This window comes from Heptranchias perlo, chromosome 2, assembly GCF_035084215.1.
Source record: "Heptranchias perlo isolate sHepPer1 chromosome 2, sHepPer1.hap1, whole genome shotgun sequence".
In the NCBI taxonomy this organism is placed as follows: Eukaryota; Metazoa; Chordata; class Chondrichthyes; order Hexanchiformes; family Hexanchidae; genus Heptranchias; species Heptranchias perlo.
The window spans coordinates 170037332-170062232 of NC_090326.1; the positions used below are offsets into that span (position 1 = coordinate 170037332).

Below are 24901 nucleotides of genomic sequence, written 5' to 3' on the forward strand. Positions count from 1 at the left end.
TAGTTATCCTCTTGTTTAATGTTTCTCACTATCTACCCAACTGAATCACTTTGTCAAGTTAAAACACCTTGATTAGATCACCCCTCCACCTTCTAAACTCGAGGGAATACAAGCCTAGTTTATGTCCTCATAATTTAACCCTTTTAATCCCGGTATCATTCTGGTGAATCTGCGCTGCACCCCCTCCAAGGTCAAAATATCCTTCCTGAGGTGCGGTGCCCAGAACTGACGGGGTCTGACCAGGGCTCTGGACAACTGTAACATAACTTCCACTCCCTTTGTATCCCAGCCCCCTGAGATAAAGGCCAACATTCCAGCAGCCTTTTTAATATGGTCAATACTCCTCTAAAATTCCCTCTCGTTTGTCCCAGGATCCAAATCTCCTGTTCTACACACTTTTTCTTCTCCCACATCCTCACTCTATTGAAATCAAGATTCATTTCACCCTTTTCTACTCCTATTGATTTTAAATCTCCTCTCCCTGTACCTGGGCTGTCAGCTGCCTGTGACCTTTAATCTTTCCCTTTACCTATCCTGCTGGCTGTCGGGTACTCCAATCCGTACCCTGTGCAAAGGGGATGACCTTCTTGCGTCCCTCCCCCCAACAATCTTCCGTGTAACAAGAGCCACAAGCACTTGCTGCAGAGGGACGAGCTTTCTCTGGATAGGGCTCTGCTGAAAGAGCATCGCCCTGCGCTCCCTGTACAGTTACTGAGATTAGTAAAGCCTCACCCAGATGCCCGTGGTTGCAGGCTTCATGCAGTGGTGTCCAGCCACAGTAATCTCTGGGGTTCAGCGGGTGACCCTGAAATGACAGCAGTTGGAAATCCGTCAACAGTCAGAAACTGGGTCAATGTCGTTTAGAAATAAGAGACTATTTAAGAACACAGTTTTTCATTTGTAGACACCCCCAAAGATCTAAGTGCCTGTCCCAGTGCTTCTCTGTGACCCACTGTTAGAGAGGATGAAGTGGGCAAAAGTGGCACTGTGCCTTCTGCTCAGTGAAGCTCAATCTGTCATGACACCTCAGCACGCTGTCTTCAGGGTGCAGGAAGGGAAGGCATAGCGCAAACTCGTCTCCTACTCTGGGAGCCCAGTGCACAAACCTCTGGGACCCTCACCTGTACACCACACCCTAACGTGAGTCCCCATGAGGGAGAGAAATTATAAAACTAGACTGAGCTCTAACACGACCCCTCTTCTCCCATAAGGCGAGTATTTTACCTTCTCCACCAGACACTGGACGTGTTTCAAGTTACCCTCGATACAGGCTCTGTGCAACACCGTCTCTCCCTTCTCATTCCTGCGGTTCCACTGTAGACACACAATAGCAACATAACTATCAGTCCTGTCACATCGAAGGAGCAAAGGGACGAGCCCTTCATAAACTCTCATCATATATAGACAGACAGACAGAGACACACACACGAAGGCTGGTGTAATATATATTACTCAAAAACAACCTGCATTTATATCCCGTCTTTAACGTCGCAAAACGTCCCAAGGAGCTTCACAGGAGCGATTATCAAACAAAATTTGACACCGAGCCACATAAGGAGATATTAGGACAGGTGACCAAAAGCTTGGTCAAAGAGGTAGGTTTTAAGGAGCGTCTTAAAGGAGGAGAGAGAGGCGGAGAGGTTTAGGGAGGGAATTCCAGAGCTTAGGGCCCAGGCGGCTGAAGGCACGGCCGCCAATGGATGGGCGAAAGAAACTGGGGATGTGCAAGAGGCCAGAATTGGAGGAGCGCAGAGATCTTGGGGGAGGGTTGTAGGAGGTTACAGAGATAGGGAGGGGGAGGCCATGGAGGGATTTGAAAGCAAGGATGAGAATTTATATACATGCACACACGTGACTCACTAGTGTGACTCTCTACCCGTACATGTACATAATGGTGACTGTTATATATTGCTCATATATACTTGTCTGGCACATTCACTGAGAGCTCTGCCCCTTTCGGAGTCTGGGTGGTGCAGTGGGACAGACACTGGCCTTTCATCTGTGGGACCCAGATTCAAATCTAGTCCAGGCTAAGGGTGTCCTCTTCTAGCTGTAAGGAGCTTTCGGGCAGTCACAACACAGTTGCGGGACTATAATAGAAACCTACCTCTATTAGGCAATCAAACACAGACTGGGCACAGGACATTGTGATTACTTACCTGGTTAATCTTCCTCCGTCCTGGGACTGATTTATCATAACCTTCCATATCATCATCATCTGAAAAGGAAAATACACAGCTAAGGCCAGATCAACTCAGCCCCCTGAGTGCTTACACAGAGCAAACACCGACTGATGAAATCACTGGTTAAATGCATGACCAGGGACACAAATATTTGGAACAGAAAGCAGGTAAACCATGGAATGGCTCACGGTAAGTCGAATGATACACAGGAAGAAGATCAATAGATCATGTATCTCATCGCCACTGGGTCCCAGCAGAGTGTGCACGGTGGCAATGTAGGAACATAGGAACAGGAGTAGGCCATTCAGCCCCTCGTGCCTGCTCCACCATTTGATAAGATCATGGCTGATCTGTGATCTAACTCCATATACCTGCCTTTGGCCCATATCCCTTAATACCTTTGGTTGCCAAAAAGCTATCTATCTCAGATTTAAATTTAGCAATTGAGCTAGTATCAATTGCCGTTTGCGGAAGAGAGTTCCAAACTTCTACCACCCTTTGTGTGTAGAAATGTTTTCTAATTTCACTCCTGAAAGGTCTGGCTCTAATTTTTAGACTGTGCCCCCTACTCCTAGAATCCCCAACCAGCGGAAATAGTTTCTCTCTATCCATCCTATCCGTTCCCCTTAATATCTTATAAACTTCGATCAGATCACCCCTTAACCTTCTAAACTCTAGAGAATACAACCCCAATTTGTATAATCTCTCCTCGTAACTTAACCCTTGAAGTCCGGGTATCATTCGAGTAAACCTACGCTGCACTCCCTCCAAGGCCAATATGTCCTTCCGAAGGTGCGGTGCCCAGAACTGCTCACAGTACTCCAGGTGCGGTCTAACCAGGGTTTTGTATAGCTGCAGCATAACTTCTGCCTCCTTGTACTCTAGTCCTCTAGATATAAAGGCCAGCATTCCATTAGCCTTATTGATTATTTTCTGCACCTGTTCATGACACTTCAATGATCTATGTACCTGAACCCCTAAGTCCCTTTGGACATCCACTGTTTTTAACTTTTTACCATTTAGAAAGTACCCTGTTCTATCCTTTTTTGATCCAAAGTGGATGACCTCACATTTGTCGACATTGAATTCCATTTGCCACAGTTTTGCCCGTTCACCTAATCTATCAATATCCGTTTGTAATTTTATGTTTTCACCTACACTGCTTACAATGTCACCAATCTTTGTGATGTGGAGATGCCGGTGATGGACTGGGGTTGACAATTGTAAACAATTTTACAACACCAAGTTATAGTCCAGCAATAAAAATAAAATTTTAAATAAAATTGCTGGACTATAACTTGGTGTTATAAAATTGTTACCAATCTTTGTGTCATCGGCAAACTTAGATATGAGACTTTCTATGCCTTCATCTCAGTCGTTAATAAATATTGTGAATAATTGAGGCCCCAAGACAGATCCCTGCGGGACTCCACTAGTCACATCCTGCCAATGTGAGTACCTTCCCATTATCCCTACTCTCTGTCGCCTTTCGCTCAGCCAACTTCCTAACCAAGTCCGTACTTTTCCCTCGATTCCATGGGCTTCTATCTTAGCTAACAGTCTCTTATGTGGGACCTTATCAAATGTAGGGCAGTACATGAGTGTTACTCTCCAGTGTGACTATACCCTATACATACACCCCCTCCACAGGATATATACCCTATACATTCACCCCCTCCACAGGATATTTACCCTATACATACACCCCCTCCACAGGATATATACCCTATACATAGACCCCCTCCACAGGATATATACCCTATACATACACCCCCTCCACAGGATATATACCCTATACATTCACCCCCTCCACAGGATATATACCCTATACATACACCCCCTCCACAGGATATATACCCTATACATTCACCCCCTCCACAGGATATATACCCTATACATTCACCCCCTCCACAGGATATATACCCTATACATTCACCCCCTCCACAGGATATATACCCTATACATACACCCCCTCCACAGTATAATTACCCTATACATTCACCCCCTCCACAGGATATATACCCTATACATTCACCCCCTCCACAGGATATATACCCTATACATACACCCCCTCCACAGGATATTTACCCGATACATACACCCCCTCCACAGGATATTTACCCTATACATTCACCCCCTCCACAGGATATATACCCTATACATATACCCCCTCCACAGGATATTTACCCGATACATACACCCCCTCCACAGGATATATACCCTATACATTCACCCCCTCCACAGGATATTTACCCTATACATACACCCCCTCCACAGGATATTTACCCTATACATACACCCCCTCCACAGGATATATACTCTATACATACACCCCCTCCACAGGATATTTACCCTATACATACACCCCCTCCACAGGATATATACCCTATACATACACCCCCTCCACAGGATATATACCCTATACATACACCCCCTCCACAGGATATTTACCCTATACATACACCCCCTCCACAGGATATTTACCCTATACATACACCCCCTCCACAGGATATATACTCTATACATTCACCCCCTCCACAGGATATATACCCTATACATACACCCCCTCCACAGGATATATACCCTATACATACACCCCCTCCACAGCATATTTACCCTATACATACACCCCCTCCACAGGATATTTACCCTATACATTCACCCCCTCCACAGGACATACACTCTATACATACACCCCCTCCACAGGATATTTACCCTATACATACACCCCCTCCACAGGATATTTACCCTATACATACACCCCCTCCACAGGATATATACTCTATACATTCACCCCCTCCACAGGATATATACCCTATACATACACCCCCTCCACAGGATATATACCCTATACATACACCCCCTCCACAGCATATTTACCCTATACATACACCCCCTCCACAGGATATTTACCCTATACATTCACCCCCTCCACAGGACATACACTCTATACATACACCCCCTCCACAGGATATTTACCCTATACATACACCCCCTCCACAGGATATATACTCTATACATACACCCCCTCCACAGGATATATACCCGATACATTCACCCCCTCCACAGGACATACACTCTATACATACGCACCCCACCCCGTCCACAGGATATATACTCTATACATACACCCCCTCCACAGGATATTTACCCTATACATATACCCCCTCCACAGGATATATACCCTATACATTCACCCCCTCCACAGGATATTTACCCTATACATTCACCCCCTCCACAGGACATACACTCTATACATACACCCCCTCCACAGGATATTTACCCTATACATTCACCCCCTCCACAGGACATACACTCTATACATACACCCCCTCCACAGGATATTTACCCTATACATACACCCCCTCCACAGGATATTTACCCTATACATACACCCCCTCCACAGGATATATACTCTATACATTCACCCCCTCCACAGGATATATACCCTATACATACACCCCCTCCACAGGATATATACCCTATACATACACCCCCTCCACAGCATATTTACCCTATACATACACCCCCTCCACAGGATATTTACCCTATACATTCACCCCCTCCACAGGACATACACTCTATACATACACCCCCTCCACAGGATATTTACCCTATACATACAGCCCCTCCACAGGATATATACTCTATACATACACCCCCTCCACAGGATATATACCCTATACATACACCCCCTCCACAGGACATACACTCTATACATACACCCCCTCCACAGGATATATACCCTATACATACACCCCCTCCACAGGATATTTACCCTATACATACACCCCCTCCACAGGATATATACTCTATACATACACCCCCTCCACAGCATATTTACCCTATACATACACCCCCTCCACAGGATATTTACCCTATACATTCACCCCCTCCACAGGACATACACTCTATACATACACCCCCTCCACAGGATATTTACCCTATACATACACCCCCTCCACAGGATATTTACCCTATACATACACCCCCTCCACAGGATATATACCCTATACATACACCCCCTCCACAGGATATTTACCCTATACATACACCCCCTCCACAGGATATTTACCCTATACATACACCCCCTCCACAGGATATATACTCTATACATTCACCCCCTCCACAGGATATATACCCTATACATACACCCCCTCCACAGGATATATACCCTATACATACACCCCCTCCACAGCATATTTACCCTATACATACACCCCCTCCACAGGATATTTACCCTATACATTCACCCCCTCCACAGGACATACACTCTATACATACGCACCCCCCCCCCGTCCACAGGATATATACTCTATACATACACCCCCTCCACAGGATATATACCCTATACATATACCCCCTCCACAGGATATATACCCTATACATACACCCCCTCCACAGGATATATACCCTATACATATACCCCCTCCACAGGATATATACCCTATACATACACCCCCTCCACAGGATATATACTCTATACACACCCCTCCATAGGAAGCACTACTATATATATTCACCTACTCCATTGGAAATATACTCACTATGTATATATCACATCCCTTCCATAGGATATATATTCTATACAAAACCCCCTTCTTTGGCAATATACACTATACAAATCCCTTCTATAGGAAATATGATCTATATACACTCAATCCATAAGAAACATACTCTGTACATACACTCCACCCACAGGAGATATGGTCTAAGTGCACACTCCCACCTAACAGAACCGTGGGGCATGCTACACTTACCACTCTCCGAGAGCTCCAGCTCGCTATCTTCCAGAGGTTCACTGTTCTCCATCTCATCCGTCTCGCTCTCGTCCCCGCTTTCTCCACCCTGCGCCCGCGCCAGTTCCCGAAGACGGGCCTGGGTGGCGCTGGCCTCAGGGAGCCCGCTCTTCTGCTGTGCCCTGTGAAGAAGCTTCATCACTCGGAGCTGCGAGGAGGAGGAGGGCAGCATCATTAATCCTGGCCGGACACGGGTACAGATCACAGACCAAGGGAACTGTCAGCTGGCAAGGAACTGAGGCTCTGAATCACCGGCCATTGACCTCATGTACAAACGGAGAGTGTGTAAAATCTGTACAGAAATCACCGGCCAGTGACCTCGTGTACAAACAGAGAGTGTGTAAAATCTGTACAGAAATCACCGGCCAGTGACCCCGTGTACAAACAGAGAGTGTGTAAAATCTGTACAGAAATCACCGGCCAGTGACCCCGTGTACAAACAGAGAGTGTGTAAAATCTGTACAGAAATCACCGGCCAGTGACCTCGTGTACAAACAGAGAGTGTGTAAAATCTGTACAGAAATCACCGGCCAGTGACCTCGTGTACAAACAGAGAGTGTGTAAAATCTGTACAGAAATCACCGGCCAGTGACCCCGTGTACAAACAGAGAGTGTGTAAAATCTGTACAGAAATCACCGGCCAGTGACCCCGTGTACAAACAGAGAGTGTGTAAAATCTGTACAGAAATCACCGGCCAGTGACCCCGTGTACAAACAGAGAGTGTGTAAAATCTGTACAGAAATCACCGGCCAGTGACCTCGTGTACAAACAGAGAGTGTGTAAAATCTGTACAGAAATCACCGGCCAGTGACCTCGTGTACAAACAGAGAGTGTGTAAAATCTGTACAGAAATCACCGGCCAGTGACCTCGTGTACAAACAGAGTGTGTAAAATCTGTACAGAAATCACCGGCCAGTGACCTCGTGTACAAACAGAGAGTGTGTAAAATCTGTACAGAAATCACTGGCCAGTGACCTCGTGTACAAACAGAGAGTGTGTAAAATCTGTACAGAAATCACCGGCCAGTGACCCAGTGTACAAACTGTACAGAAATCACCGGCCAGTGACCCCGTGTACAAACAGAGAGTGTGTAAAATCTGTACAGAAATCACCGGCCAGTGACCTCGTGTACAAACAGAGAGTGTGTAAAATCTGTACAGAAATCACCGGCCAGTGACCTCGTGTACAAACAGAGTGTGTAAAATCTGTACAGAAATCACCGGCCAGTGACCTCGTGTACAAACAGAGAGTGTGTAAAATCTGTACAGAAATCACTGGCCAGTGACCTCGTGTACAAACAGAGAGTGTGTAAAATCTGTACAGAAATCACCGGCCAGTGACCTCGTGTACAAACAGAGAGTGTGTAAAATCTGTACAGAAATCACCAGCCAGTGACCCCGTGTACAAACAGAGAGTGTGTAAAATCTGTACAGAAATCACCGGCCAGTGACCTCGTGTACAAACAGAGAGTGTGTAAAATCTGTACAGAAATCACCAGCCAGTGACCCCGTGTACAAACAGAGAGTGTGTAAAATCTGTACAGAAATCACCGGCCAGTGACCTCGTGTACAAACAGAGAGTGTGTAAAATCTGTACAGAAATCACCGGCCAGTGACCCCGTGTACAAACAGAGAGTGTGTAAAATCTGTACAGAAATCACCGGCCAGTGACCCTGTGTACAAACAGAGAGTGTGTAAAATCTGTACAGAAATCACCGGCCAGTGACCTCGTGTACAAACAGAGAGTGTGTAAAATCTGTACAGAAATCACCGGCCAGTGACCCCGTGTACAAACAGAGAGTGTGTAAAATCTGTACAGAAATCACCGGCCAGTGACCCCGTGTACAAACAGAGAGTGTGTAAAATCTGTACAGAAATCACCGGCCAGTGACCTCGTGTACAAACAGAGAGTGTGTAAAATCTGTACAGAAATCACCGGCCAGTGACCCCGTGTACAAACAGAGAGTGTGTAAAATCTGTGCAGAAATCACCGGCCAGTGACCTCGTGTACAAACAGAGAGTGTGTAAAATCTGTACAGAAATCACCGGCCAGTGACCTCGTGTACAAACAGAGAGTGTGTAAAATCTGTACAGAAATCACCGGCCAGTGACCCAGTGTACAAACAGAGAGTGTGTAAAATCTGTACAGAAATCACCGGCCAGTGACCTCGTGTACAAACAGAGAGTGTGTAAAATCTGTACAGAAATCACCGGCCAGTGACCCCGTGTACAAACTGAGAGTGTGTAAAATCTGTGCAGAAATCACCGGCCAGTATAAACAACCCCTCTATCATTAAACTGTATATAAAGAACATCCCCTCTAGTATAATGTAAGTATCCTTTCCAGACGCTGACAGCCTGCTGTGTAGTTACAGCGGTTTGGGCACCGTGTTGGCATTCTGCGGTGCTAAGCCACACAGCTGCCCGATGAGCACCAAATCTCTCAGCTCTACCATTACATGACGCAGATGAGCGAGGGCCATACATCCTAATGGGGAGGAAAACAGTGGGGGGGGGTGGCGGTTAATGGCCAAGGGGGAGCAGAGGAAAGGGAATCTTAAAATCAGAGCTAGCCCGATCAGGAGTGAAATTGCTAGATTTCTGTTGGGTGAAGGGATCAAAAGATATGGAGCAAAGGCGGGTAAATGGAGTTGAGGCACAAGTCAGCCATGATCTGATTGAATGGTGCAACAGGTTCGAGGGGCTGAACGGCCTCCTCCTCTTTCTGTGTTCCTGCGAGTGGCTTCAAGGAGAAAAAAGGGGTGAAAAATACCCGTGAGTGGAAACAGAGGGCAGAGATTAACAGGAAAGGGAGGGAAAGAAAAATAGGCCTGAGAGAGGACAAAAATAGGTGTGAGGTGGAGGGGGTGAATACAACGCACCCGGGCTATTCATGCACCTCCAAGGTGCTGACTAAAAAACAGATTCAATCACCCGGCATCTTGAATGAGAAACTACTAGTGCATAAATCCAACAAAAGCATGCGCCAGGGAGGGGGCCGCCCCGCGCCAGGGAGGGCGGGGGGAATGACTCAGAGCAAAAAGTCTACTTTACAGCAAACAGAGTCTATTTAAACAGAGTCTCTATGAACTACAGCAAACAGAACACACGACCGAAACTAGAGCAAAGTCTCCCGATAAAAGCTGGATTATTCCTCCAGCAAATTGCAGCGAGTGGAGGATAGATACTTTTGTGCGACAGGTCAAGACCAGTCATTTACAGCAGTGCTGAGTCAAAATCTTCATCGTCGCTGGGTCAAGATCCTGGAACTCCCTTCCTAACAGCACTGTGGGAGAACCTTCACCACACGGACTGCAGCGGTTCAAGAAGGCGGCTCACCACCACCTTCTCAAGAGCAATAAATGCCGGCCTCGCCAGCGACACCCACATCCCATGAACGAATTTTAAAAAAGTGCGATCTCCAGGCGTGATTGATGGGACAATTACCCAATCATCTCCATTCTGGCAGAGCTTGTGGTGTCACTATCTGCAGCTTAAAACTAAACCCAGGGCAGGAGGAAAAGCCGCCCATGGTCGTGGCAACCAATTATACAGCAGCACTGACGGAGGGAATGGGCACCGATCACCCGCTTGGATAAGGGATTGCGTGTGACAAGCGAGAGGGGAAAGTGGGGTAAATACAAAGTGGGGGGGTGTCTCACCACCCTCCTAAACAGAACAAGCCCGCGATCGAGCGATCTTGTTGTTACCTGCAGTCTCGGTAGCTGAGCCCTTTCGGCACACCGCTGTGCGTTCCGGTAACACTCCTCCAGCTCGCCGTGGGGCTCCCCGCCCTCTTCTTTGGCCAGTGCCATGTTCAGCCAGGTCTCGCACTCCTACAAGTGACGTTTCAAGTGGTATTTAGTGTCCTTCCGTAGCTGCAGCGTGGTCCCTGCGAGTCCCCCTCCTCTAGATCCCCTCCCTCCCGCTACTGTCCTCCCCTACAGCTGGTCACTAACGGGCTGTGGGTAGCTCCGTGTCCCTGCCTGTGATGAAGTACAAGCTCAGGGCCATGCATGTAATATGGTGCAAGTTGAGTTGGATAAAAAGTTTAAGGAGAAAGATCTGCAGGGCTACGGGGAAAGAGCAGGGCAGTGGGACTAATTGGATAGCTCTTTCAAAGAGCCAGCACAGACACAATGGGCCGAATGGCTTCCGTCTGTGCTGCATAATTCTGTGAAGTAACACCTTTTAATAGATCACAGCTCAGGGATGCTGAAGCTTGCAACCCAACATTATGTATACAGTACTGTCGACGGGAGGCACTGCAGCAACTCGCCAAGGCTTCTTCGACAGCACCTCCCAAACCCACGACCTCTACCACTTAGAAGGACAAGGGCAGCAGGCACATGGGAACAACACCACCTGCACGTTCCCCTCCAAGTCACACACCATCCCGACTTGGAAATATATCGCCGTTCCTTCATCGTCGCTGGGTCAAAATTCTGGAACTCCCTTCCTAACAGCACTGTGGGAGAACCGTCACCACACGGACTGCAGCGGTTCAAGAAGGCGGCTCACCACCACCTTCTCAAGGGCAATTAGGGATGGGCAATAAATGCTGGCCTCGCCAGCGATGCCCACATCCCATGAATGAATTAAAAAACATGGTAATTTCTTTTCAGATATTTTGGTACAACCTAAACCCTGGAGGGCAGCCTGATGACCAGGGGATCGTTTAGATAGGAACCCTTTTTAATACAGCCCTAGTCATTAAAAAGGAGTTTGGGGCAGAGATTGTCCGTGCCAAAATATGGTCAGACCAGTTTTAAGAAGATGAAGAGAAATTGTATGGATCAGATTGCCTGAAGCGACTTTTTAACGTGAATAAGCTGCATTTTAGACTTTAGAAATTATTCAGCGGTTTTAATACAGGGCCCCCGAGGGATCTGTATCCTTTAGAGTATATTTTTAAAAATTCATTCTCAGGGTGTGGCCATCGCTGGCAAGGCCGGCATTTATTGCCCATCCCCAATGATATAACTGAGTGGCTTGCTAGGGCCACTTCAGAGGAGAGCGGACTAAATGGATAGCTCTTTCAAAGGGCCAACACAGGCATGATGGGTCGAATGGCCTCCATCTGTGCTGTATGATACCATGGTTCTAAGATTAAGAGTCAACTATGTTGGTGTGGGACTGGAGTCGCATATTGGCCCAGACCGGGTAAGGACGGCAGGTTTCCTTCCCTAAAGGACATTAGTGAACCAGATGGGTTTTTAGGACAATCCGACAGCTTCATGGTCACTTTTACTGATCCCGGCTTTTTATTTCCAGATTGCTTAAACTGAATTCAAATTCTCAAACTGTCATGGAGGGAATTAAACTCAGGTTCTCTGGATTAATATTAAGTAATTAAAAATGTAAATAAAAAATTGTCACTTAAGGTGATATAGGGCTGACAGCAACCTGGGAACTACAGCAACGCAGGAATTATCACCTACAGGAGAGTAAGGGGGAAGAGGGGAACTAAGACCATCACTGTACATATATCCCCCGGTCAGGGAGACAGTAAGACCGTCACTGTACATACTGTCTCCCTGACCGGGGGATATAAGACCATCATTGCACATACTGTCTCCCTGACCGGGGATATAAGACCATCACTGGACATACTGTCTCCCTGACCGGGGGATATAAGACCATCACTGTACATACTGTCTCCCTGACCGGGGAATATAAGACCATCATTGCACATACTGTCTCCCTGACCGGGGGATATAAGACCATCACTGTACATACTGTCTCCCTACCCGGGGATATAAGACCATCACTGTACATACTGTCTCCCTACCCGGGGATATAAGACCATCACTGTACATACTGTCTCCCTACCCTGGGGATATAAGACCATCACTGTACATACTGTCTCCCTGACCGGGGATATAAGACCATCACTGTACATACTGTCTCCCTGACCGGGGATATAAGACCATAACTGTACATACTGTCTCCCTACCCGGGGATATAAGACCATCACTGTACATACTGTCTCCCTACCCTGGGGATATAAGACCATCACTGTACATACTGTCTCCCTGACCGGGGATATAAGACCATCACTGTACATACTGTCTCCCTGACCGGGGATATAAGACCATCACTGTACATATTGTCTCCCTACCCGGGGATATAAGACCATCACTGTACATACTGTCTCCCTACCCTGGGGATATAAGACCATCACTGTACATACTGTCTCCCTGACCGGGGATATAAGACCATCACTGTACATACTGTCTCCCTGACCGGGGATATAAGACCATAACTGTACATACTGTCTCCCTGACCGGGGGATATAAGACCATCACTGTACATACTGTCTCCCTGACCGGGGGATATAAGACCATCACTGTACATACTGTCTCCCTGACCGGGGATATAAGACCATCACTGTACATACTGTCTCCCTACCCCGGGGGATATAAGACCATCACTGTACATACTGTCTCCCTACCCTGGGGAAATAAGACCACCACTGTACATACTGTCTCCCTACCCTGGGGATATAAGACCATCACTGTACATACTGTCTCCCTGACCGGGGGATATAAGACCATCACTGTACATACTGTCTCCCTGACCGGGGGATATAAGACCATCACTGTACATACTGTCTCCCTACCCCGGGGGATATAAGACCATCACTGTACATACTGTCTCCCTGACCGGGGGATATAAGACCATCACTGTACATACTGTCTCCCTACCTCGGGGGATATAAGACCATCACTGTACATACTGTCTCCCTACCCTGGGGATATAAGACCATCACTGTACATACTGTCTCCCTGACCGGGGATATAAGACCGTCACTGTACATACTGTCTCCCTACCCTGGGGAAATAAGACCATCACTGTACATACTGTCTCCCTGACCGGGGATATAAGACCATCACTGTACATACTGTCTCCCTGACCGGGGATATAAGACCATCACTGTACATACTGTCTCCCTGACCGGGGATATAAGACCATCACTGTACATACTGTCTCCCTGACCGGGGGATATAAGACCATCACTGTACATACTGTCTCCCTGACCGGGGGATATAAGACCATCACTGTACATACTGTCTCCCTACCCGGGGGATATAAGACCATCACTGTACATACTGTCTCCCTACCCTGGGGATATAAGACCATCACTGTACATACTGTCTCCCTGACCGGGGGATATAAGACCATCACTGTACATACTGTCTCCCTACCCGGGGGATATAAGACCATCACTGTACATACTGTCTCCCTACCCTGGGGATATAAGAACATCACTGTACATACTGTCTCCCTGACCGGGGGATATAAGACCATCACTGTACATACTGTCTCCCTGACCGGGGATATAAGACCATCACTGTACATACTGTCTCCCTGACCGGGGATATAAGACCATCACTGTACATACTGTCTCCCTGACCGGGGATATAAGACCATCACTGTACATACTGTCTCCCTGACCGGGGATATAAGACCATCACTGTACATACTGTCTCCCTACCCCGGGGGATATAAGACCATCACTGTACATACTGTCTCCCTGACCGGGGATATAAGACCATCACTGTACATACTGTCTCCCTGACCGGGGATATAAGACCATCACTGTACATACTGTCTCCCTGACCGGGGATATAAGACCGTCACTGTACATACTGTCTCCCTGACCGGGGATATAAGACCATCACTGTACATACTGTCTCCCTGACCGGGGATATAAGACCGTCACTGTACATACTGTCTCCCTACCCCGGGGAAATAAGTCACTGTAGATACTGTAGACTCGACCCATGACCGTACCTCCTTGGGGTTTCCCTTTCGCAGCTCCAGCTCAGCTTCGTAGTGTTTGATGGATTGCTCGTAGTCCTTCAGGTCGGCAAACGTGGCCGCCAGTGAGACGTGAATGACCGCCAGCTCCCGGTCAGCTTTCCGCAGCGCTTCCGCATGCTTCAGCTAACAGAGTGAAAACAGTGGGAGGGAGAGAGAGAAATCCCAAAGCCAAAGATTATTTTTGAAGTGTAGTCACTTTTGTAATGTAGAAAAGCACAGCAATGAATATGTTTGCACAGCAAGATTCCATGAACAGCATTGAGATAAATGACCAGACGCTCTGGTCGAGTGTTGTCCAGGAGACTGAGGGAACTCCCCCGCTCCTCTTCAAACAGGCAAAGTTTTGGCTTAAAGTCTGATCCGAAAGACGGCACGTCAGACAGTGCAGCACTCCCTCAGTATTGGAGTGTCGGCCTGGATTATGGGCTGAAGTCTCTGAAATGGGGCTTGAACCCATGATCTTTTGACTCAGAGGAGAGAGTGCTACCCACTGAGCCAAGCTGGCATGTACCCCCTCAGACTATAGGGTCTGAGCTTACAAATGTAAAATGGGCATTGAGAGGTGCCCACTGCTGCAGCCAGGAGGCAACGTATTCTGGAGGGAAGGGGAGAAAACTGAGTGAGAAAGAATAGCCCTTGGATAAGGCAGTTTAAAAAAAACTAGGCCCCAGCAGGAGCTCAACCTTCGAGGTGGGATAGTGTTGATAAAAAAGCCTGCTCAGTAGTTTGGCTTGGGACAAGTATAGACGAAAACATTCTGCTTTGAGCTAAGTCAACGCGAGCTCTCCCGACACTGAGTGTGTTCCAACCCAGGGGTTCTCTCTCTACAGTCCATCATGATGTGAGCATTGCTGGCAAGGCCGTACTTCCGGGTTTCCAGTCTGTAATTCGACCCCCCACCCCCTTCCCAGCTCCGGGTCAAAATCCTGGCCTTGATCTCTGGATTATTAGACTAGGCCTCTGGATTACTAGTCCAGTAAGATAACCACTACACCACCTGTCATGGCAAATCTCCATCTTTATAATCCTAACTGCTTTCCTCTTTCTCTATATCCCTTACTTCCCAAGTAAGTATCTCCCCTTTAAACACCTGAATTGATCCCCCACCTTTTGCACTCTGCAACCTTACCAACCCAACAATTGAATATATACTTAAAAAGGAGAAATTTGCAGGACGATGGGGAAAGAGCAGGGGAACGGGACTAACTGGATAGCCTTTCAAAGACCCGGCACAGGCACGATGGGCTGAATGGCCTCCTTCTGTGCTGCACGATTCTATGATGCTATGAACCCTTTGTAGAATCATAGAATCATAGAATCATAGAAGTTACAACATGGAAACAGGCCCTTCGGCCCAACATGTCCATGTCGCCCAGTTTATACCACTAAGCTAGTCCCAATTGCCTGCACTTGGCCCATATCCCTCGATACCCATCTTCCCCATGTAACTGTCCAAATGCTTTTTAAAAGACAAAATTGTACCCGCCTCTACTACTGCCTCTGGCAGCTCGTTCCAGACACTCACCACCCTTTGAGTGAAAAAATTGCCCCTCTGGATCCTTTTGTATCTCTCCCCTCTCACCTTAAATCTGTGCCCCCTCGTTATAGACTCCCCTACCTTTGGGAAAAGATTTTGACTATCGACCTTATCTATGCCCCTCATTATTTTATAGACTTCTATAAGATCACCCCTTAACCTCCTACTCTCCAGGGAATAAAGTCCCAGTCTGTCTAACCTCTCCCTGTAAGTCAAACCATCAAGTCCCGGTAGCATCCTAGTAAATCTTTTCTGCACTCTTTCTAGTTTAATAATATCCTTTCTATAATAGGGTGACCAGAACTGTACACAGTACTCCAAGTGTGGCCTCACCAATGCCCTGTACAACTTCAACAAGACATCCCAACTCCTGCATTCAATGTTCTGACCAATGAAACCAAGCATGCTGAATGCCTTCTTCACCACCCTATCCACCTGTGACTCCACTTTCAAGGAGCTATGAATCTGTACTCCTAGATCTCTTTGTTCTATAACTCTCCCCAACGCCCTACCATTAACGGAGTAGGTCCTGGCCCGATTCGATCTACCAAAATGCATCACCTCACATTTATCTAAATTAAACTCCATCTGCCATTCATCGGCCCACTGGCCCAATTTATCAAGATCCCGTTGCAATCCTAGATAACCTTCTTCACTGTCCACAATGCCACCAATCTTGGTGTCATCTGCAAACTTACTAACCATGCCTCCTAAATTCTCATCCAAATCATTAATATAAATAACAAATAACAGCGGACCCAGCACCGATCCCTGAGGCACACCGCTGGACACAGGCATCCAGTTTGAAAAACAACCCTCGACAACCACCCTCTGTCTTCTGTCGTCAAGCCAATTTTGTATCCAATTGGCTACCTCACCTTGGATCCCATGAGATTTAACCTTATGTAACAACCTACCATGCGGTACCTTGTCAAATGCTTTGCTGAAGTCCATGTAGACCACGTCTACTGCACAGCCCTCATCTATCTTCTTGGTTACCCCTTCAAAAAACTCAATCAAATTCGTGAGACATGATTTTCCTCTCACAAAACCATGCTGACTGTTCCTAATTAGTCCCTGCCTCTCCAAATGCCTGTAGATTCTGTCCCTCAGAATACCCTCTAACAACTTACCCACTACAGATGTCAGGCTCACTGGTCTGTAGTTCCCAGGCTTTTCCCTGCCGCCCTTCTTAAACAAAGGCACAACATTTGCTACCCTCCAATCTTCAGGCACCTCACCTGTAGCGGTGGATGATTCAAATATCTCTGCTAGGGGACCCGCAATTTCCTCCCTAACCTCCCATAACGTCCTGGGATACATTTCATCAGGTCCCGGAGATTTATCTACCTTGATGCGCGTTAAGACTTCCAGCACCTCCCTCTCTGTAATATGTACACTCCTCAAGACATCACTATTTATTTCCCCAAGTTCCCTAACATCCATGCCTTTCTCAACCGTAAATACCGATGTGAAATATTCATTCAGGATCTCACCCATCTCTTGTGGTTCCGCACATAGATGACCTTGTTGATCCTTAAGAGGCCCTACTCTCTCCCTAGTTACCCTTTTGCCCTTTATGTATTTGTAGAAGCTCTTTGGATTCACCTTTGCCTGATCTGCCAAAGCAATCTCATATCCCCTTTTTGCCCTCCTGATTTCTCTCTTAACTCTACTCCGGCAATCTCTATACTCTTCAAGGGATCCACTTGATCCCAGCTGCCTATGCATGTCATATGCCTCCTTCTTATTTTTGACTAGGGCCTCAATCTCCCGAGTCATCCAAGGTTCCCTACTTCTACCAGCCTTGCCCTTCACTTTATAAGGAATGTGCTTACCCTGAACCCTGGTTAACACACTTTTGAAAGCCTCCCACTTACCAGACGTCCCTTTGCCTGCCAACAGACTCTCCCAATCAACTTCTGAAAGTTCCTGTCTAATACCATCAAAATTGGCCTTTCCCCAATTTAGAATTTTAACTTTTGGGCCAGACCTATCCTTCTCCATAGCTATCTTAAAACTAATGGAATTATGATCACTGGTCCCAAAGTGATCCCTCACTAACACTTCTGTCACCTGCCCTTCCTTATTTCCCAAGAGGAGGTCAAGTTTTGCCCCCTCTCTAGTCGGGCCATCCACATACTGAATGAGAAATTCCTCCTGAATACACTCAACAAATTTCTCTCCATCCAAGCCCCTAATGCTATGGCTGTCCCAGTCAATGTTGGGAAAGTTAAAGTCCCCTACTATTACCACCCTATTTTTCTTGCAGCTGTCTGTAATCTCCTTACATATTTGCTCCTCAATTTCCCGTTGACTATTTGGGGGTCTGTAGTACAATCCTATCAAAGTGATCTCTCCCTTCTTATTTTTCAGTTCTACCCATATGGACTCAGTGGGCGAACCCTCGGATATATCCCCTCTCACTACTGCCGTGATGTTCTCCCTAATCAAGAACGCAACTCCCCCTCCTCTCTTACCTCCTGCTCTATCTTTCCTATAGCATCTGTACCCTGGAACATTGAGCTGCCAGTCCTGCCCCTCCCTTAGCCATGTTTCAGTAATAGCTATAACATCCCAGTCCCATGTACCCATCCATGCCCTGAGTTCATCTGCCTTGCCCATCAGACTTCTTGCATTGAAATAAATGCAGTTTAATCTAGTCTTCCCTTGGTCTTTGCCCTGCTTTCTCAGACCATCTGTCCGGTCATGTTCTGTACACTCTCCCTTACTGCCTTTTGTTTCTGTCACCACTTTATTTCCCACTGACTTCCTGCATCGGTTCCCATCCCCCTGCCACATTAGTTTAAACCCTCCCCAACAGCACTAGCAAACACTCCCCCTAGGACATTGGTTCCAGTCCTGCCCAGATGCAGACCGTCCAATTTGTACTGGTCCCACCTCCCCCAGAACCGGTTCCAATGGCCCAGGAATTTGAATCCCTCCCTCTTGCACCATCTCTCAAGCCACGTATTCATCTTAGCTATCCTGTCATTCCTACTCTGACTAGCCCGTGGCACTGGTAGCAATCCTGAGATTACTACCTTTGAGGTCCTACTCTTTAGTTTAACTCCTAACTCCCTAAATTCAGCTTGTAGGACCTCATCCTGTTTTTTACCTATATCGTTGGTGCCTATATGCACCACGACAACTGGCTGTTCACCCTCCCCCTCCAGAATGTCCTGCAGCCGCTCCGAGACATCCTTGACCCTTGCACCAGGGAGGCAACATACCATCCTGGAGTCTCGGTTGCGTCCGCAGAAACGCCTGTCTATTCCCCTTACAATCGAGTCCCCTATCACTATAGCTCTGCCACTCTTTTTCCTTTGTGTGGAGAGATTTTGTTCCTGGATTCACTGTAAGCAGGCTTGGATCAAGAGTTCGAGCTGACCTGGATGTCCCTGCTGTAGGGCAGCACCATGTCCCACCAACAGGCCAGTTAGTTACCTGCGTCCTGTAGTAGTCGATGGCCTTCTGGTAGGTCCCGACCTTACAGCAGAGATCCCCGAGCTGCTCGCACAGTCCCAAAGCCTCCTGCCGCTCCTCCTCAGGTAGCTCGGATAAGGCCTCCTCCAACCGGCAACCTTTCACAGCTTGGGGGGGGGGGTGACAAAGACAAAGAGCAATTGTTACTGAGGAACACGACAGGAACCTCACGTACACAGCGACCGTGATCACTGCTTCGTAGCAAAATCCCACCCACCCCACACTTCACCATCCAGTGAACCCTGCATTCAGGAAGAAGAAAGGAAGAAGGGAAGGAGGAAAGGAGGGAGGGAAAGCGAAGGGAAGGAAGGAAGGCAGATAGAAAGACTTGTATTTAAATAGCACTTTTCATGGCCTCAGGACGTCCCAAAGTGCTTTATAGCCAATGAAGTACTTCTGAAGTGTAGTCACTGTTGTAATGTGAGAAATGCAGCAGCCAGTTTGCGCACAGCAAGATCCCACAAACAGCAACGTGATAATGACCAGATCATCTGTCCTTGAATGATGTTGGTTGAGGGATAAATATTGGCCCCAGGACACCGGGGAGAACTCCCTGCCCTTCGAAATAGTGCCATGGGATGTTTTCCGTCTACGAAAGATGAAGAATGTGAGGGGAGTAAATTATACAAGGAAAGTAAAATCATAACAAAAGCCGGCTACAGCTCCGTGCTGGGCAGGAGGATCCCACCTCCGGTTTCCAGAGACAGCTCGTCTCAGCTGGCTGGCAACGGGGTCACTACAGTTAGTTTCGGTGCTCCTGAGCTTGGGGTGGTTGGGTGTGTGTGCAAGGTGAATCAGCGAGGGCTCCTTGTCCCGATCGCTATCTACTGAACCCTGCTGAAACGTGCTCGTGCGAGCGTCGAGTGGACTGGGTTCAGCTGGGTTGGCCCTCCATGGGCAAACAGCCTGATGACCTGGCTCAAAAAGAACAGAATCGTGGGCGAGGCAGGGGAGGGCAGCTGGTGCCTGCTCAAACATCCCCCGGCAAGAGTCAGCACCCTCGAGACAGGAGGGGAAAAAAATAAATCAACTGGGAGTAACTGGCTGTAAGGTAACCTTCGGACTATTAAAAAAAAATTAATTCATGGGATGTGGGTGTCGCTGGCGAGGCCGGCATTTATTGCCCATCCCTAATTGCCCTTGAGAAGGTGGTGGTGAGCCGCCTTCTTGAACCGCTGCAGTCCGTGTGGTGAAGGTTCTCCCACAGTGCTGTTAGGAAGGGAGTTCCAGGATTTTGACCCAGCGACGATGAAGGAACGGCGATATATTTCCAAGTCGGGATGGTGTGTGACTTGGAGGGGAACGTGCAGGTGGTGTTGTTCCCATGTGCCTGCTGCCCTTGTCCTTCTAGGTGGTAGAGGTCGCGGGTTTGGGAGATGCTGTTGAAGAAGCCTTGGCGAGTTGCTGCAGTGCATCCTGTGGATGGTGCACACTGCAGCCACAGTGCGCCGGTGGTGAAGGGAGTGAATGTTTCGGGTGGTGGATGGGGTGCCAATCAAGCGGGCTGCTTTCTCCTGGATGGTGTCGAGCTTCTTGAGTGTTGTTGGATCTGCACTCATCCAGGCAAGTGGAGAGTATTCCATCACACTCCTGACTTGTGCCTTGTAGATGGTGGAAAGGCTTTGGGGAGTCAGGAGGTGAGTCACTCGCCACAGAATACCCAGCCTCTGACCTGCTCTTGTAGCCACAGTATTTGTGTGGCTGGTCCAGTGGAGTTTCTGGTCAATGGTGACCCCAGGATGTTGATGGAGGGGGATTCGGTGATGGTAATGCCGTTGAATGTCATGGGGAGGTGGTTAGACTCTTGGGTTGGAATCAATCAAACTTACTATCGCAAAGCCCGTTTCCAGCCACTCGACAGCTCTCTGGGGAACCCAGAGCGCAGTGTCTCCTCATTGTTTTTGTACCAGCCAGCAGAGGGTCTCAAACACAACGTCACAACATTAGGAACAGGTGGTGGCCATTCAGCCCCTCGAGCCTGTTCCAGCATTCAATTAAATCATGGCTGATCTGTATCTGAACTCCACTTACCCGCCTTGTTTCTGTAACCCTTAATACCCTCACCCAACAAAAATAAACAACTGATGGGACAACAACTGATGGGGCCCATCAGATACCACCGCATCTTAACCAGTCAGGGCTTCCCTTCTGCTGGTCAAAACCCAGACACGATAACCATGGCCCACTTGAATTGTTAGTGGGCCACATATAAACCGCACTGATAGATTTGAAATAAAACTCGAGTGAATAAACTGCACTGACCCTCAGCCAGCCACACACCAACATCCCTTTCCATTATTAAATAATGCAGCTCGACACTAAACCCCACACTCAACTCACTACAGGAGACAGAGTGCTAGAAACACTCAGCAGGTCAGGCAGCATCTGCGGAGACAGAAACGCGGAGTTCAGCATTTCAGACCGACAACCTTTTGGCAAAGTGTCTTTACCGATAACCCGTGATCCAAGTGATCCTGGACTGGTTTCGATCGCCTGGTCGGGGGGGGGGGGGGGTCGGAGAGGAATTTTCCAGAGTATTTTTTCCCTTCTTGGTCGTGGGATTTTTCTCTTGTTTTTTTTTTTTGCCTCTCTCAGTAGATTATATGGCTGCGGGGGGGGAGGGAGGAGGCAGGGCGGGAATTGTCTGGTCAGGATGCTCCAGCCATCATGGTGCATGGGGCACACTCGATGGGCCAGCTGGTCTTTCTCTGCCTTCTATCCGTGCGTAGCTCCGTTCCTCTCTCAAGAGGCTGCCGGACCCGCTGAGTGCATCTGCTGTGCTTAGGCTGTTTGGACTGCGGGACGGGCTCACCACTCTTGAGGTTTCTCCTCACGGTGTCGTGTTCCGACTGCTGCTGGGAGCCCAGCGTAAACGCCTTCTTCAGCGAGCGCTTCGCAGCCGCAAAGTCGCCGAGGTTCAGGAACACCTTGGGGCACAAAGGGTTGAAAACTCACAGCCAATCGTTCACTCGCCTCACTGCGGGGAGTGGGGAGCAGCCGCAACCCCCCCTCACACTGAAGTACATCCCAGCACACAATACACTCCCTGTTCACAATAACTAAGGCTGTGTCACATAGCAACAAGGAGGCCATTCAGCCCCTCGAGCCTGTTCCGCCAATCAATTAGATCATGGCTCATCTGTATCATAACTCCATTCACCCGCCCTGGTTCCGTAACTTTTAATCCCCTCACCCAACAAAAATCTATCAATCTCAGTTTTGAAATTTTCAATTGACCCCTAGCCTTTTTGGGGGAGAGAGTTCCAGATTCCCACTCCCCTTTGTGTGATGAAGTGCTTCCTGACATCACCCCTGAACGGCCGAGCTCTAATTTTAAGGTTCTGCCCCCTTGTTCTGGACTCTCCCACCAGAGGAAATAGTTTCTCTCTATCGACCCGATCAAATCCTTTAATCATCTTAAACACCTCAATTAGATCACCCCTGAAATCTTCTGTAATCGAGGGAATACAAGCCCAGTCCATGCAGCCCGTCCTCATAGTTTAACCCTTTTAGCCCAAATTATGTGCTTACTGTACGTACCAACCAATGGGAAGGCAGAGCCCCGTCAGTCACGGGGCAGCCCACTGGTCTAGCAGGGGCACCATTGGACCAAACCATTTTCCATCCAAAGGGTAATGGGGTTGTAGAGTAAGTTATGAGGGAAGGCCACCGAACTGGGACAGTAAAAATGCACTCAAGAACATAAGAAATAGGAGCAGGAGTAGGCCATACAGCCCCTCGAGCCTGCTCCGTCATTCAATAAGATCATGGCTGATCTTCGACCTCAACTCCACTTTCCTGCCCAATCCCCATATCCCTTGATTCCCCTAGAGTCCAAAAATCTATCGATCTCAGCCTTGAATATATTCAATGATGGAGCATCCACAGCCCTCTGGGGTAGAGAATTCCCTCAGTGAAGAAATTCCTCCTCATCTAAGTCCTTAATGGCCGACCCCTTATCCTGAGACTATGCCCCCTAGTTCTAGACTCTCCAGCCAGGGGAAACAATCTCTCAGCATTTACCCTCTCAGAATCTTGTATGTTTCAATATGATCACCTCTCATTCTTCTAAACTCCAGAGAGTATCGGCCCATTCTACTCAATCTCTCCTCATAGGACAACCCTCTCATCCCAGGAATCAATCCAGTGAACCTCTGTTTCTTAGATAAGGAGACCAAAACTGTACAAGGTACGCCAGGTGAGGTCTCACCAAAACCCTGTGTAATTGCAGCAAGACTTCCTTACTCTTGTACTCCAACCCCCTTGCAATAAAGGCCAACATACCATTTGCTTTCCTAATTGCTTGCTGAATCTGCATGTTAACTTTCTGTGTTTCATGTACGAGGACACCCAAATCTCTCTGAACACCAACATTTAATAGTTATTCACCATTTAAAAAATATTCTGTTTTTCTATTCTTCCTACCAAAGTGAATAACCTCACATTTCCCCACATTATACTCCATCTGCCACCTTCCTGCCCACTCACTTAACCTGTCTATATCCCTTTGCAGACTCTTTGTGTCCTCCTCACAGCTTACTTTCTCACCTAGCTTTGTATCATCAGCAAACTTGGATACATTACACTCGGTCCCTTCATCTAAGTTATTAATATAGATTGTAAATAGCTGAGGCCCAAGCACTGATCTTGTGGCACCCCACTAGTTACAGCCTGACAACCTGAAAATGACCCGTTTATTCCTACACACTGTTTTCTGTCCGTCAACCAATCCTCCATCCATGCGAATATATTACCCCCAACCCCATGAGACCTTATCTGTGTGGCTGTTCGACACCGGTGAAGCACTCTCTCTCCCACCTGCCCGATGCTGGTGAATCTCTCTCTCTCTCCCACCTGGCCGATGCTGGTGAATCTCTCTCTCTCTCTCTCTCCCACCCGTCCGATGCTGGTGAAGCTCGCTCTCTCTCTCTCTCCCACCTGCCCGATGTTGGTGAAGCTCTCTCTCTCTCTCTCTCACCTGCCCAATGCTGGTGAAGCTCTCTCTCTCTCTCTCTCTCTCTCCCACCCGCCCGATGCTGGTGAATCTCTCTCTCTCTCTCTCTCCCACC

The 24901-nt window shown here is 47.9% G+C and overlaps 1 protein-coding gene across 1 annotated transcript in view; it reads right to left on the minus strand.

Moving 5' to 3' along the window:
* The window catches only part of tonsl (tonsoku-like, DNA repair protein), a 74730-nt gene that overhangs the window by 33890 nt on the left and 15939 nt on the right, over positions 1–24901 (minus strand). Inside the window, exons 6-13 of the mRNA XM_067969122.1 lie at positions 22645–22759; positions 19794–19939; positions 14780–14932; positions 10693–10818; positions 6944–7130; positions 2160–2218; positions 1225–1314; positions 733–805 (exon numbers count right to left, since the gene is read on the minus strand). Coding sequence (XP_067825223.1) covers positions 733–805; positions 1225–1314; positions 2160–2218; positions 6944–7130; positions 10693–10818; positions 14780–14932; positions 19794–19939; positions 22645–22759 — 949 coding nt within the window. The remainder of the gene's footprint in view (positions 1–732; positions 806–1224; positions 1315–2159; positions 2219–6943; positions 7131–10692; positions 10819–14779; positions 14933–19793; positions 19940–22644; positions 22760–24901) is intronic.